Genomic DNA, 16,100 nt, shown 5'->3' on the forward strand with positions numbered 1-16,100 from the left:
CGTCTTACAGGGAAGAGTGTCCATGTATATTCTTGAAAAATAGGAAGCTTACCTGTAAGCATAGTTTTCTGTGCCCCTAACCATCCTATTATTACTATTCTCCATAATTTTAGTGTACGCATGAGGAGTACCATTGCTGCTTGCCACACCAACTTTGTTACTACCCTCCATACAGTTGACTTTAGTGGAGCAGCCAACAGATATACACGTGCTGCTAGATCTTGTGTTCACTGTACTGTTACTAGCACTCATACTCTTCTTCAGCACTCCCCCGCCTCCGCTCCGCAACGCACTCCTGGCAATTGTTGCGTTGCCGGCCATTGCCAATTGACCGGCATAGTCGCCGCTACCTTTGCCATTGATTTCTAGATTTTTGCGCGGACTAAAGCTTATTAGCTGGCTGCTCTCACAAGAGCTCTGTTTAGACAGCGGCTCCGGATTTTCTCGGGAATTTTTCATGATGCTTTGCATTAATTTGTCCTCGTGGAATGAGTCCACTACCATGTGGTTAGCTGAGGGTGGGGGACACGCTGACGGGAGAAGGGATTGTTTTACTGATGGTTCAATGTTTTGTTTGGTAATTAGTGGCGCTACTGAGTTGTGATTTTGAGTTTTCATCAAGGGAACCTCCTCGACTCTAAATGTTGGATTTCCTGAAACAATAAAAATTAAGAACATCTTTTTTTAAATTTACACGGCAATACGCATTATTTCTACTATATGTAATTATACAATATATATAATTACTATGTAATTATATCTTTAAGGTGCAGACTAAGATAGGTATACACCTTAAAAGTTAAATAAGATCTCAGCCAAAGATTGTTTTACAACATTTACTGCTAAAAAGCCAAATATAGAGAATTTGGCTCCTAAATTTTCTCTAAAAGGACAAGCTATACAAATATATATATCTGTATATTTAGGCAAATAAAACTTATCCAGTATGGCTTCGAAACCGATTGGTATCCGCGATTGGATCTCAGTCATACTAAAAAATCATGAATGGCATCGTATTTGAGACAATTATCCACGAATATTAAGAAAATAACGAAAAGTGAACACTAGTTTTGCTTGCCCGAACCTTCAACCACTAGGGGCTAAAAAATCTGGTTTAAATCATGAGAAGCCAGAGCATCAACCGCGTGTAATGGGATGCGATACTCTAACCCCCAAGGACATTAGGTTATGTAACATCCAACAGACAACTAATCCTTTGTCTGGAAGTCCTAACTCTGCATTATTTGCGGTTGTTTATGAGCCAAGTCATTCCCCATTACTGTCACGAACCAGACATAGCGGCAGTAGGAACCATTTAAATATTTAGGTAGTATGACGCGATGTGGACTTAAACCCGTTACCTTTCCCTTACAGCAAGCAGGCACGTTATCATTTCAAATTTCGTATAAATTACCAACAAACCAAAATGTAAAGTAGCCTCGCCCCTGAGCATATTTACTTAGCACCACATATTCATTACTTGAGTATTATTAAAGAAGATTAAGTCTACTTTCTAGTTTTTCTTTTTTTTTAGAAGAAATTACTTGGAGAATGTTTTCTTGTGATAAGGCTCCATTTTTTTTATACAAAAAAAAACAAGAAGACAATCTTTACATTGTAACTTACAAATTTCAAATGATAAGTGTTAAAAGATCCTTTTTAACACTTTTTAAAATTTTCTAAAACTAGCGGCTGCGCCCATATCATATAGGGGCTCTATATTTAAAAGTCCACATAAATAGCCTACACATTCTTAAGACTGTTAATAGCATAAAACCATCCATGAACCTAACTGAAGCTTCTTTGAAATGGAGATTTCAATCGGTTCAGAAAATGTTGATATCTTAAGCTTTAGAACAAAAAACATTAGTACATTATATAATAAGATACTTGGTATCCATTTTAAAGACGATCAAATATTTTTTGCGAGGGAAGAAATTTCTTAGGATAGTATTTCTCTTAATAAGTTAGTTCAAGCTTTTTAAATCAGTTTCTTATAGTACAAACAGAGAGACAGACACGTACACATCCTACTTCTTTTAAATTATGTTGCACCGTTTGAAAAGAAAAAATAAATAAGACATAATATCAACATATTTACTCAGCAAATTATAAAAATTCTTAAGATTCCAATGAAATTGTTGAGTTGTATCTTAAGCTGGGGTTAAACATTGTTTTAAAAGCAGGGAGAGAGTAAGTTTTCGACATTTAAGTTTTAATTTTTTTGTCGAGTCGACATTTAGAAATGCTATTACTTAATTACTTATTATTATTGTCGACTATATTACACCAAAAGCAAGTGGTTATAGCTGACTTATTATCGACAAACCACCCTCTATTGAAAAATGTAAATTGCTGAAGTGGTTGGTCAGGGCTGACATATTTTTGACTTGATATCAAAACTACTGTTTTTTTGTTGATAAAAAAAAACAGCACAAAAACTACTTCATAGAATCTACCAAAAGAAAATGAAAAAAAAGCTAAAATATGTAATATTAAGAAGTCAAAAATACCCTTTTTTGTACCTAATATGAACTTCTAAATCTACAAGGATAATCAATTCGCAAGACAGGAAAACTTTTATTTTTTAGTATCTAAATAGGAATCAAGTAGAACATGTGTTTTTCCCACACAACATTTGTAATCCTTTTGTTATAGAGTCTGTGGTTATTAAAAAAAATTATTTCATCTCAAAAATGCCTATGTTTAACATTTATATAAAAAGGGATGACCCGGACTTTGTGCGATGGCAGATGTCGAACCTAGTAAAAAGTGTCTGACTCTAATTATGACGTAAAAAAAATTAGCCTATGAGAGGCCACTTGGTCAATTACAGTGTATACTGGACTCTCATTGGCTAATTTTTTTACGTCATAATCAGAGTCAGACACTTTTACTAGGTTCCAGATGTCCTATGTACTGTTTTTCCTTCTCTTTATATATCTATTTTTTTATATCATTGTTTCCCCATTTGTACACTTGGTAGGATACTGATTTTACAAACCAACCGATGAAGAAAAACGACTATTAGTAGTAGCTTCGCTCCTACAAATTACCTTTATTGTATTTGTTGTTGTGTATTGTGGTGGAGTTTGTGATTATAACTTGTGGTGTACCTCGTCCATTTACTAAATACATATCAAAGTTTAATATAAACAATTATTGACACTGGTGGATTCGCCACAAAAAGGAATGGGACGTCCTAATCTAAATATTAAGCGTGGCGTTTGAGCAGAATTTCTTCCAAGGGCTTTTCCTTTAGAAGGATTGACTTATCTCTAAAATACAATCAACCAAAAGTTATTGTCAGAATCCCTGTTAAGGAGAACCTACTTGTTTTGGTGGTTAGAGAGATCTTATAGAACAGTCGATAATCTACCTATTTTTTTTAAAGATTATTTCAAGAAGTCAAATAAAATAAACAAAATAACCTATATTAAAACTGTCAAATTTTATTCTTGTAGGTCATTTACTTTTTTCGTATCAGCATTTCTAATTATTAAAAATAAAAAAGAAGGACAAACACAATTGTTGTATTAAAAACATCAAACCCTTTGTTGAGGTCTAACTGTATCAAATTACAATTACAGAGCTTCGAGGATAAAGTTTCCTTACACTTTTTTTTCTAATATAGTGTGGGTAACGACAGAATTTAGAATATCATATAGACGCCAATAAATATTATCAATTTTTTTTGGTTATCTTAGTTTTGTTATATGTTAATTATCTTAAATCCTTAATAATTTAAAAGAAAGGCATTGTGTCATATATTTAATAGAATTAAAATCTTGCCTTCAAATCATTGATTTGATACGCTAAAGGTTTTTTTAAAATTTTATATTCAAAAATATACTTTTGCATAATACATGTCTTAAAAAAGAAAGATTTAACTTTTAAATAATTTTGGTTTTTCAAGATTAACAAAGAATATGCCTTTGTAGCCTTTATAGGTAGTGTTGGTTAAAACTTTACTTTTTACTTACTTCCTCCATTGCCCTAACTGTAAGAGGATCAAAACATATTGTAAACCATATGTAATTTGTTTTTTTAACAGTGAATTTAATTCAATTTTAGAATCTATGACTTTACCCTCAAGTTTTTTCTTTCAAAACCTTCTCCCGTTAAAAATCGTAAATCCTGAGCGAGGCCAATTTCAAAATTTCAGGAAATTTCAAAAACATTTCAGGTCTTGCAATTCAGGGTTCCAGGAGTGACAAACGTCGTAGTAGACAAACGCAGAAGTGTTTAAGATATTACGTTAATTAAGTAGTTCTACGTACACAGGTTGGTTAGGTTAAGATATGAATATACAAATAAGCTTACCGCAGGGGTTAGGTTTAAAAAAAACCTATAAATTAGTTATGTTAGGTTAAGTGTACACTCCAACATTTGTCCATTCCGACGTTTGTCACTCCTGTGTTTTTCCTAGGACCCAATTCAGACATTCTAATCTTTTTACAATTAGGAAGACAAGTTTAAAATCATTAAACAGTAACTTTTAAGATGGTGGGTGGGTGTTAAAATTACATATATTAAAATAAAAAGTGTTAAAAAAACTTGGAGCAGTTAACCTAAACTATCACAAAAATTTTAAATAATACTAGTTCAGTGGTTAGAGAGATCTTTTTATACAAACATTTTCTTAAATAATCATTATTACTATTTTGATTTAAAATAAGATTCTTTCTTATTAAATAAAAAACATAGAACACTTGAAAATTTTAAATATTTAAAAGACTAGATTAAGATTTCTAAAAATCTAGAGAAAATGCAGAGAAACTTGTCAAATTTTCAATTTTACAAACTTATGGTAAAATAAAAGTTGGTGATAGAGATATGAAAATATTGGAAAATGTCAAAAATAACTAATGACAGTCCAGGAAGATATCTTAAACAGATATATTATTTCATTCTTTGTTCTAAAACTTTACTTTATACATAAATCTTTATCTTTTATATAAAAATATTGTCAAGTATGAAAAGGCTGTGCTTTTTCTTTTGCTTTAGAATTTGTTTCGTCTTTTAGAATTTATAGAATCGAAATACTTGACTATGCATGAATTGTATTACAATGTTATCGAATACAATTGATTTTGTTACTCTTAGTTTTTAGTGGGCAACGTGAGAAAATGTTCTTTTATTTTCATAATTCTAAAAATAAAAGGGAGTTCGGTGCGCGATATTCACTTTGAGGAAAAGCACAAATTTACCTTTGGTAGAGTTTCCTTTACTAGCCGAGTCTGTTGTGGAGCGTTGGTTCACTGAGTCAGGCGGGGAAAAATCCTAAAGGATATAAAAGGTTTAGGAAGGGAGGGGACAATTGATTATAAATTATATCACTTATCAGGAAACCCAGTTTTAAAAACATTCAAGCAAAAATTACATCTTGAAACCTTAAATTGAATCATAACAGCAACAGTGTCCAAACTTATCCACCTATTATTTTAATCATAATATTTATGGAATTAGAGTTCCTTAAGCAACAGTCTTAACTTCAAATTGGTCTTGGCATAATAGTAAAGCAAAAATTTAAAAGGCCAAACACTTGATGTTGATGAATATGAAAAGACTTAGGCAATCTTTACTTCTTGCCAACAATAGCAATCATAAATGCTCTACTCGAAGCAGATATAAAACAGAGTTAAAGAAAAGGTTTTGTGTAAATAAAAATAAAACATATTTTATGTTGGACCTTAATGTATGAAAATATGTCAGATAATGTACTAACAAAAATAAATGTTATTTCTCAGAGACAAAATTTGACAAATCTAGATGTTTTGTGAGACAAAAGTACATAAGAATTTCGAGAAAGTATAATTCAACAAGTCTAAATTGTAAATGGTGTCCAATCTGATTAATTTATGCTGGATTATAAGCCATAATAAAAAATCATGAATCGTAATATAGAGAAATTTCCACAAAACTAGAATTAATTCCAATTTTTTCAATTTAATATCTGTGGAAATCTGTTTATTATACGCTACGATTTATAATTAGTATAGAAGACACCTTGCTGGATATAAAGGCATAGTATCACATTACTTGAAATAAATAATAGTACCTGTCCCAAGTTTGAATACTGTCTCACTGCCTTTGTTAATCTTGTGATTGCTTTCCTCGGGTACAAACAACTCAATGTCTTTATAAATCCCCTAAAAAGTTTAGATAGTAGTGAAGCTGCTCTATAATTGTGGTATGTCTGTACGTCCATTATTCAATATTACTTGAAGACGCCATATTTTTGCTATTTATTTTTTTATATTTTTATTTAGTTGTCCTTGTCAGGGATATAAAGTGCCGATTACATCACTAATGATGATACACCATCCCATCTGTAGATTACAATTATTGTTGAAACGTTTGGACACTCAACTTCATGAACCAACCTATCAAAATTAAATAAAAGTCCCAAAAAGTTGTTGAGGCCACAAATAAGAAAGCGTTATTTTAAAGTTTGGTATTATCCTCTTAGAAATATTTTTTTCATAATATTTTTATACCTCACACCCCCTCCACCCCCCCCCCCCCACTGACAGAACTATGAACTCTGGCCGCGGCACCCTTGCCTGCCTAGCCGCAGAGCTCGGCAACCTAGCCTGCCTAGCCGCAGAGCTCGGCCCCCTAGCCTGCCTAGCCGCGGGCGCTCGGTCCCCTTGCCTATAACCCAACCTAACCTAAAATAGTTCTGTCGGAGGGGGGGGGGGGGGCTATTTATAAAAATTTTCAAAATTAAAATTAATATTTCGGAGGATAACGCCAAAAGTTTATGGAATAGTGTATTAAGCAGCCCAATGTCCCCATCCTCCCTGTGTCTTTGTTATGAAATATTTTCTATTAAAAACTGGTTGTAGAAAAATTCAAAGCGTTACAATGTCATTTTTTAAAATTCTCAGATGATTGTAGGTCTTTTTTTGGTCATTTTTTTTTGTGGAGCCTAAAGATAAAAATCTAGTTTAATCATATATGACAATCTCTTTAATTGTACAACGCATTTTAAAATTTTCTTAACAAAATGAATGGTTACCTTCTAAGTTCTCTGCTACAAAAAGCATAAATGACAGGATTCATACAGGAATTGGTCCACCCTAACCAAGTTGCTACAGTACTAACAAACTCTCCATCCTATAATAATAATAATGTATAAATTGGTCCAGCCTAACCAAGTTGCTACAGTGCTTACAAACTCTCTATCCTATAATATTATAAGTTTTAAAAATATAATATACTGGACTTAAGAATTAGAGTGTTTTTAAATTATATTAGAAACAATAAACTCTAGTTAAAGAGTTTTAAAAAGAAAGTTTTTGTGATAGTCAGTTTTAGATTTAGACTATCATCCTGTCACGGCTACCGCCGCATCTGCAGCCGCTTGGACTACAGCGGCAAGAAAGTTAACAATCAAAGCTGTCGTATTATTTTTCTTGGCGATTTTTATTTTACATTTAAGGTCAAGCCGCAGTAAAATTGCCAATTTCTGTCTTTCTTGCATATACAATCTATATATTATTCTTATATTCTTTGCAAAAATACTATAAAATTTATTGAACTTTCAAAAACATACAAATTTGATAGCACAGAATAGAAAAAATATACAACGTTCATTTTTATTAATATACTTATATTTAATTGAGGTCCTTATGAAAAACCACTACAGCCATTACCTAATCTTAATTTAATCTTGATTTGTTTTAAAATTTTAAAATAAGATCGAATTTATTCTTAGACTATTAACATATAATTATCCAAAATAATTAAAGCAAATCTTTTGTGGTTGCTGTTCTTTTATGTTTCATTTCGACACATATTAAGCAAAAGTTTTCTTAAATGACTTTTATAAAATATAATCATTAGTTTGGTTAAAACATAGAGAAAAAAAAGGGGGGAATCGAAGCAACTAGAAGACGAAAATAGGCAGTGGGCCCAAAGCCTAATTAGTGCTGTTGCCGCGCTAAATTTTATTGCTATTCCACCACTTTTCAAATGGGAGGATTACAAAATTAATATGTAAAGTTTTAATAATTAGAATATAATATTTAAATTAAAAATAAAAAGAAAATTTTGTTATTAAATATAAAAAAATACTAAAATAACAATATCTAAAAAAATATTTTTTTTACTTTTTACTTTTAGATATTGTCATTTTAATGTTTTAAATACAAAGAATTTATTTTTATTTTAAAAAATTTGTGCACAAAAGATGAATCCTTTCATTTTTAAAAAGGGGGAAATCTTTTTCATAATAAACATTCAGCTGATTCTGACCGCCCACAGCTGTTTGCTAAATATCGCTTTTCTTTTTATTCACATTATTATTTATGATTGACATACAAAAAGCCCTGGGCGGCTTTTGATTTTCGTCTGCTAAATTTTCTTTAAAAATTTAGGGATGGAAAAGTAGTATTTTACCATGAAAAGGGGGTGAGTATTCGTCCTCTTATCCTTTTTCCTTATGGGTTAAAATAGCCCAAAAAGAAAGTTATATCATTTCATATAGACAAATGTATCTTCACCAAAAAAATATATCTATAATACAAAGTAGAACGATGTCTGCCTGTCTGTCTGTCCGTCTGTCCCTTAAGATCTTGGTAACCAATGAACCGATCGAATTCTACTTTTCAGGGAATATATAGTTCAAATAAAACTACTAGCGGCAGCACTAGTAGTACTTAATTCTTTTAATTTTCTCTTGGGGAGGAGCCCCTAGAGGCTAGGGGCGAAGCCGAAAGTTGCATAAAAGTAGCAAACGACCCTTCAAAATGTTCAATAAGTATGGCTATGCATGGAGACAAAATTGCGTGAAAAAGAATAAGTTTTGTACTTTTCTCTGATATGTTTACGAAATAGCTTTGCTACATATATTCCAAAAAAAAGTCAAACAAGTTTATAAAGATCAAAATAAAATCTTTCATAATTAATAATTTAATATGCCTAACTATCTTTTTCGTAATGCTATATAATCATAGAGAGCTTTGCCTTTAAAAAGCTTTTTTAAAATAAATTAAGAAAGATTCAGCTTTTTTGCTGGACATACTGTGAATGTATTTCTCCATAATCTGATTAACTGAAGTGGCACATCTAAGCCAAATAATTAATTCTACTGGAATGCTTTAATGTTAAATTACCATGGTTCCCAAACTTAAATTTTGTCAATAAAATTTCTTAAAATTTGAATAAATGATTTATAGGAGTTTATTGGTCTGGGCGTAGATGTTCCATGTCGTGAACCACGGTGCTTTCCCTTAAAGTACCTAAGGAGCATAGAATACCTTCCCCCTAATTTTTAAAATAAGAGAAAATATTTTTTTTTCTGCTTAGTCCCAGTGGGAACAAAGAAAAACCTTACCTGACCTTAAGTAAAAGCTGCCAGCAAACAAAACAGTAACTAATTATATTTTCTTATCCACAGACAACTGTCTTTAATATGTAATAAATATGTATATCTCATATTGTAATATCCGTAAGAAACAATGTTAAATATTTTTAGGAGAGCTTTTCATTAGTCCCAAATTAACTTAAGTTTACTTTTTGGTGGAATTAAGAGTAAAAATGAGACGAAAATTCCTCTTACATATTTATAAGATTGTATGGTTATGAAATTTTTAATTAAATTTTGATGAGATCAAAGTTTGATTAAAAATATATTGTACTTTTTTAGTTTTAAACATATAAAGATTACAGGATTAAGTCAATAAAAGACAATTTTTCCGGTTTTTTTCACATTAAGTGACTTTTGAGCACCAATAAACCCTCCAACATTTATTATAAAATAAATTGAAAATAAGAGGGAGTAATTTTTTTCTCTCTCTTATGACTAACCCCTGCCGGGGGACATAACCATGCAGTGCCTATATACCTGCGAAGCAATAACCTAATCAATCAAAATGAATTAAAATTACCTAATGTTTTTAGCCCAACCTATAATAAAGATTGTTTTCAAAACTTTAGTACCAGGGATAAGGGATAGGAAACCTGGCCATTAATTAGGTCCCGGCCTACATTCTAAAGGGATATTGCAACTATTACAAATTCCTATCAAACTGGCGGATGCTCCCAAGTAGCTATCGCTCTAAACCAATAAGAATCGGCCTGTTTTGTATCAACCAATCACCAATTGGCGGAAATTTAATAAGCAGACAATTCTAGAAAAAATAAGGATTTGTCTGTACTAAAAAATAAATATAAATGGTGTTAGATCACATTAGCTTAATTATTAAATCTGCTTAGAGTTAAACATTAAAAAAGGGCCATATAGAAAAAACAAAAATAATGGGATTATTTTTTGGAAAGAAGGTAGCTACGAATTTTCAATTGGTAGTTTATAAATTAGATGTTGTATTTTGAATTTTAAAAATTTAATACGGAATTGATACAACACCTTAACCCTAATATTTGAACAATACAACACAGTACAAATCTATCATGACATAATAGTATACAAAGAACTTAATAGAATGTTACCCAAGTGCATATTATTTTATTTATTTTGAATTTTAATTAGCAATGAAATTTTCAAATAAAATTTTTACTCATTAATAAAAATGCAAATAATACAAACTTAAATCTGTCTGAGGGAAACCCAATGATAGCTTTCTGACAGTTCAAATTACCAAAGTAAAAGAGAAACAAGGATGACAACATCCATAAGTAGCGAAGCACAAAAAAATCGTAGATGGGAATACGTACAGGTAGATTTAAAAGGTTTTTACTAAAATCAAGAATAGATTTATTGGATAAGATAAATATGAAACCTTGTTTTATTTTGTATGATGACGATGGTCAAAGTAAATTATATTAAAGATGCTCATAACAATGGGAAAAATTATTTTGATACTGATATTCCATAAAAGTTTGAAAATTGGATCAAAATAAACAAAGATATTGGGAAAAATGTAAAACATATAAAAATAGCCAAAAACCTGATAAAAGGCAGTCTGGCCGCCATGGTTGTTTTCTTAAAATGACAAAAAATTTAATTTTTAAATCCTTAAAAACTTTAAAAATTTGGAAAATCAGACCATATACACTGAAGATATGGAAAAAAGTGTTAAATATATTTATAAATAGCCTAAAACCTGCCAAAAAGGCAGTCTGGCCTTCATGGTTATTTCCTTTAAAGACGGAAAATTCAATTTTGACATCTACAACTGAAAAAATTTTGAAAATCGAACTATAAACACTGAAGATATGGAGAAAAATGTTAAAAATATAAAAAAACAGCCTAAAACCTGCTGAAAAGGCAGTCTGGCCGTCATGGTTGTCATCATAAAAAGACGGGAAATTTAATTTTGATATCTGTAACTGAAAAAATTTTGAAAATCGGACCATAAACACTGAAGATATGGAGAAAAATGTGAAAAATGTGAAAAATATAAAAATAGCCTAAAACCTGCTAAAAATCGGTCCGACTGCAAATGATGTTTTATAGTCAATTGTGCTCCTTAATAATGGGAATGTTGTCAAAAAATTTCAGCATTCTATCTTTTATAGGAGCTGAGTAAATCCCATTTCCCCCATAGCATTACGGACTGACTGACGGACTGACTGACGGACTGACTGACGGACTGACTGACGGACAGACTGACTGACGGACGGACAAAGTGAATTATAGAGTAGCTTCGCTACTAAAAAATTTTGGGAGAGAAAAAACTTCATTTTAACAAAAGCCATTAATATATAGGTTTATAAAAAGTTATATTTTTTACTTTAACCCCTTACGGTCAGGCCCCTTGCCGCACCTTAATCAGTTGGGGGGGGGGGGGGGGCGTTCAACGCCCCCCCCTATTATCTCAGTTCCTAGAAGAGTTAGAGCTAGAGGGCTAAAAATTTTTGTGCAAGTGTTATGATGAATTTCCGACCTTAAGTAAGTCAAGGTCAATTTTCGCTTCCTTCACCCTTTTATTTAACAACCTTTGTTTTTAAGTCCTTTTTTACTTATAAATTTCAAACGGCTGTAATTTTTTTATTTTTGAAGCTAGAATAAAATTTTTTTGTAAGATAAGCTTAAGTTTGAAATTTGAAGTCTCTAAGTAAAAAATTGCGGCCACATGAGCCTTTTAAAGATTTCTGGAGACCTGGAGGATCAGGACCTGCAGGATCATACCTAGAACCTAAAATTGACTTGAACACCTGTATTTAATATGAGGATGTACTACTAGAGGATATTTTAGTATTTTGGTAAGATAAAATGCTTTGTTTAAGTCAAAAAAAAATATTTTTGCTCTTTACCTGGATGACCCTGCCAGGTTTGCTGGCATTCTGTGCCCGCCAGGATGGAGATATTCAAAAAATTTCAACTCTCAGTTATGTCTCATACCCACACTTAAAAAGTCAAGCAGTTTGGGCTCTTTATTTTTCACACGCAGAAAATGAGATAGAAAAAACCGGATGGGGGGGCGTTCAACGCCCCCCCCCTACCCTTAAGGGTTAAACTAGCTACCTGAATTTGATTCTATACTTTATCTAGACACACACACACAGTTTTTGTATTAGCGTTTTTAACGAACCACTGCGCCATCCCAAAACTGGTTTATTAGGCCTAGGCTTGAAATATGCCTGAAATAATATTTTCCTACGTTTCCCATCCCTTATCCCTGTTTAGTACCGATATTATTTATATTCCAATGTCAAATACAATCCCTAGGATGTGGACAATTGAATTAAATTTAAAGATGTGTAAATGCAGCCTTTTATTGTTTTTCTTCCTTAGGTAATAAGAAAGGTATGTAGATTTATTTTAGCCCGATTGTCCTAACTCCCTGCATAAATTAAAGTAGCAGAGACATACCCCTCACTCACAATAAACTATTTTAATTAAGTTTCGTACATTACATTTCTATATACAAATTGAATTAAGAAAATGGACAATTTTCAAAAGCTTTTTGATGATACAAGCATTTTTTGTAATCATTTAATTATACCACAAACTTACTATATTCATGGAATCTATTCAATTCATTTATGATATTAGATTATGCAATAGCCATCCCAGATTATAAACCTGATGCACAATAATGCAAAGTATTAACTATTTGGAGCCTAAAAGATTAGAGTAAAACACCAAAGGAAGAAAGGGTTAAATAACTGTATCTCCCCATCGCAACCGTCTTGTGCAACCTTCCTATTAGGTCATTGAAAATCAACCAATGGTGTCGCTTATATTAACACAGCCAAGTAGCAGAAAATAATTTAGAAGCAGACGAAAGAGGTCTTTGAAAAATGAAAGGAGGTAGTTGTCTGTATATATATATCTATAATATAGATATGTTCCTGTTCTATTGTTCTATATGCCACTAAACATAAGAAATCAAGGCTGACATATTTTTGACATAACTACAGTTGTATATGTTGAAAAAATAACAAAAAAAGGAAGGACTTTTATAATTTTATAGAATATTCAATATAATTCTTTCTACGCAATGTTTGTTCATAAATCTGTATTCAGGGAGTCATTAAACTAAGTATATAACAAACAATCATATAATAGCAAAACACTTACTGTCCAACCAACCAACCAAAAGATATAATTGTAAAAATGCTATGCTGTTAAATAAAGAGGAACAAAAAGATAAAAAATAGTGTACACATATTGGATGGAATATGTGACTTGGAACATGGATTTACGTTAGGCCGGCTCAGTTTTGTTCAAATTTAGGCTTTTTACTTGCATGGTTTATGTTATAATGTAGACAAAAAGAAATGCATGCATGAAGACATAAAAAAGAACATATTTTTGGTACATATATTTTTTCGATTCCTCAGGAAACATTTTTGTTAAGTAAAACTCTAAAATTTGGGTGGTCTATATTATTATCATTTTGGACAAGGCTTTGTTCTTTTTAATTATTCACATAAACGATCTCAATACAGGACAATATTCGATAGACATATGATAAAAAAGCATAGTAATTTTTTATTGTTTTTGTTAAGATATTTTACCTTTAAGTTAATCTAAATGATTTAAAAATAAAGTGTACCCATTGCATTAGCGAGAAATTAGGTCTAATTTAATCAAAAAACCTTTAAAAAAGAAGAAAAAAATGTTTCTATGTCTATTCTATAATTAGTCTATTGTCTATAATGTACATATATATGTTATATACTCAGACATTATGTTGCTAATTACTTGTGGGATAAGGAAATACGGATTTAGGATTAGGGATTGACCTCATTACAATATTAGCAAAATTACAAGTTCTGTTTTACTTTTCACTATTTAACATTATAAGTGGAATCATGAAAAGATAGATTATCCTGTTTAAAGGTGAGTATCCTTATCTGTATAATAAGTATAAAATTCTTATGATTTTAGCTGTATTATATTATACCAGCAGATGTGTCCCTAGAGGCCTCTAGAAGCACTTGTAGGAATGTGGGGGGAGGGAGGGAGAATCGACCCTTTAAAAGATTGAATTTTGCTCGGGGAGGGGGTTGCTATCATAGACGATTTCTTTTAGAAGAACCTTCCCCAAATAAGTTAAAGGCATTATATAGGAATACAAAAAGGTTGACTGTAATGGAGAACCATATCATGTGTAGCAGTTAGAGTGATCCTTTGCTACAGAAAGAAAGGTATTATGTTACTTTTCTAATTGATATATCTTTGGGTAAGTTTAAAATCATAGGAGCTTGTATCTTTAAAACAAAAATCTTTTTGTTTTAATCATTAAATGATTTCTTCCTTTTTTAATTAGTTAGACACAAACATACAGCTAATTCATATAGCAAATATCTCATTTTATGTATAATATTCAACTAGCTAGTGCTGCGCTGTTTATAGCTATTGCCTATATATTTATGTTATATACTTATAAAACATATTTATAATATATTTAATTTCTGAAGATTTTTCCAATTTCATGTAAAATTTTGTTATTGTCATGTGCGCTAATATTTATGCTCCTTACAAATTTTACTTTTTTACCAAGTTTACATTTTGAAGTGCTACCAAAAAAAATGAAAATTATAAATCAATAACAAGGATGACAACAACCATAAAGCTCTAAAATCAGACTATAGAACAAACGAATATTAACACTAGTAATATGTCAGCTTAATACGAAGATATGTATAATTTAAAAGTCTAAACAGAATTGTATAACAAATTAATTGCAAAATTGCGTAAATACAGGATTCTATTTAAGGACTCACATTGAAGACATTATACATATGCTTAGCTTAAGATAATGCACCTTGCTGTCCTGAATATATTTGTTCCAAAAGTCAGAAGATAATTAAATCATACAAAAATTGTTGTAAATAGTACAAAATCAGCATGTTTGAAAGAATGTACAGACTCTCTGGTAACGGTATAGAGTTGCTATGCTTTATAAATCGTCCCTAACTGTTACAGGAATTATCATTCAATTTGTGAAATCAATAGTACAATTCTTGCATGCCTAAAAGATCTATACGTTACGTACATACAGACGGACGGGCCTACCTTGTAAACAAAAAACTTCGCATTAAAAAAAAGAAACAGCCTCTTTGAGAAAAAGATTACAAGCTTTAGAAATCTTTACAAGAAATTATATTTCAGCTAAGAAAAGTACACCTTAAGTACACTTGAATCCCATTTCCCACATAGCATTATCGGCAAACCGAATAGCCTATCGAGGACGGGATACACCAGGCGAGATTATTTTGCATGATGTATCTCTGAACTTTATGATGAGGATAATTCAGATAACAAACATTTAAATTGCACGTCCTTTGTCTCGAAATTGCAACTGTGCGCCTGTTTTGGGCCAGGTACTCTGTCTTCTCTAATTATTTAAGTCACGCATTTGACAAATCAACAGTAGGAATAATTTTTATGGTCTTCAGTTATGAGGCGGAAAACACTCTAGTGCCATTACTCTATTATAATAGGTATGTCTTTCAGGGTTAAAGCCCCCGCAGGGGCTGGTAGTGTGTTTTAAAAATCGAATTAAGGTTGGGGGGATTCCGGTGGTTCATTTTAAGTTATTGAATGAAATTGCTCAGCACTCAATATATAAATTAAAGATTTTCATTTTCACCTTCACTAATGATATTTTCTATTTTGTATTGCAGAGATAGGACAATGGAAGATAGAACTTTAAACACTACAGAAACACAAATTT

At 31.4% G+C, this 16,100-nt stretch overlaps 1 protein-coding gene across 1 annotated transcript in view; it reads right to left on the reverse strand.

Moving 5' to 3' along the window:
• LOC145317074 (uncharacterized) overlaps nucleotides 1-16,100 on the reverse strand; it is a 99,949-nt gene that overhangs the window by 2,140 nt on the left and 81,709 nt on the right. Inside the window, exons 13-17 of the mRNA XM_080157962.1 lie at nucleotides 7,025-7,122; nucleotides 6,062-6,152; nucleotides 5,211-5,283; nucleotides 3,057-3,128; nucleotides 53-653 (exon numbers count right to left, since the gene is read on the reverse strand). Of these exons, the coding sequence (XP_080014088.1) occupies nucleotides 53-653; nucleotides 3,057-3,128; nucleotides 5,211-5,283; nucleotides 6,062-6,152; nucleotides 7,025-7,122 (935 nt within the window). The remainder of the gene's footprint in view (nucleotides 1-52; nucleotides 654-3,056; nucleotides 3,129-5,210; nucleotides 5,284-6,061; nucleotides 6,153-7,024; nucleotides 7,123-16,100) is intronic.

The sequence above is a fragment of the Acartia tonsa genome, chromosome 4, assembly GCF_053477335.1.
Source record: "Acartia tonsa isolate MP-2025a chromosome 4, ASM5347733v1, whole genome shotgun sequence".
Taxonomy (NCBI): domain Eukaryota; kingdom Metazoa; phylum Arthropoda; class Copepoda; order Calanoida; family Acartiidae; genus Acartia; species Acartia tonsa.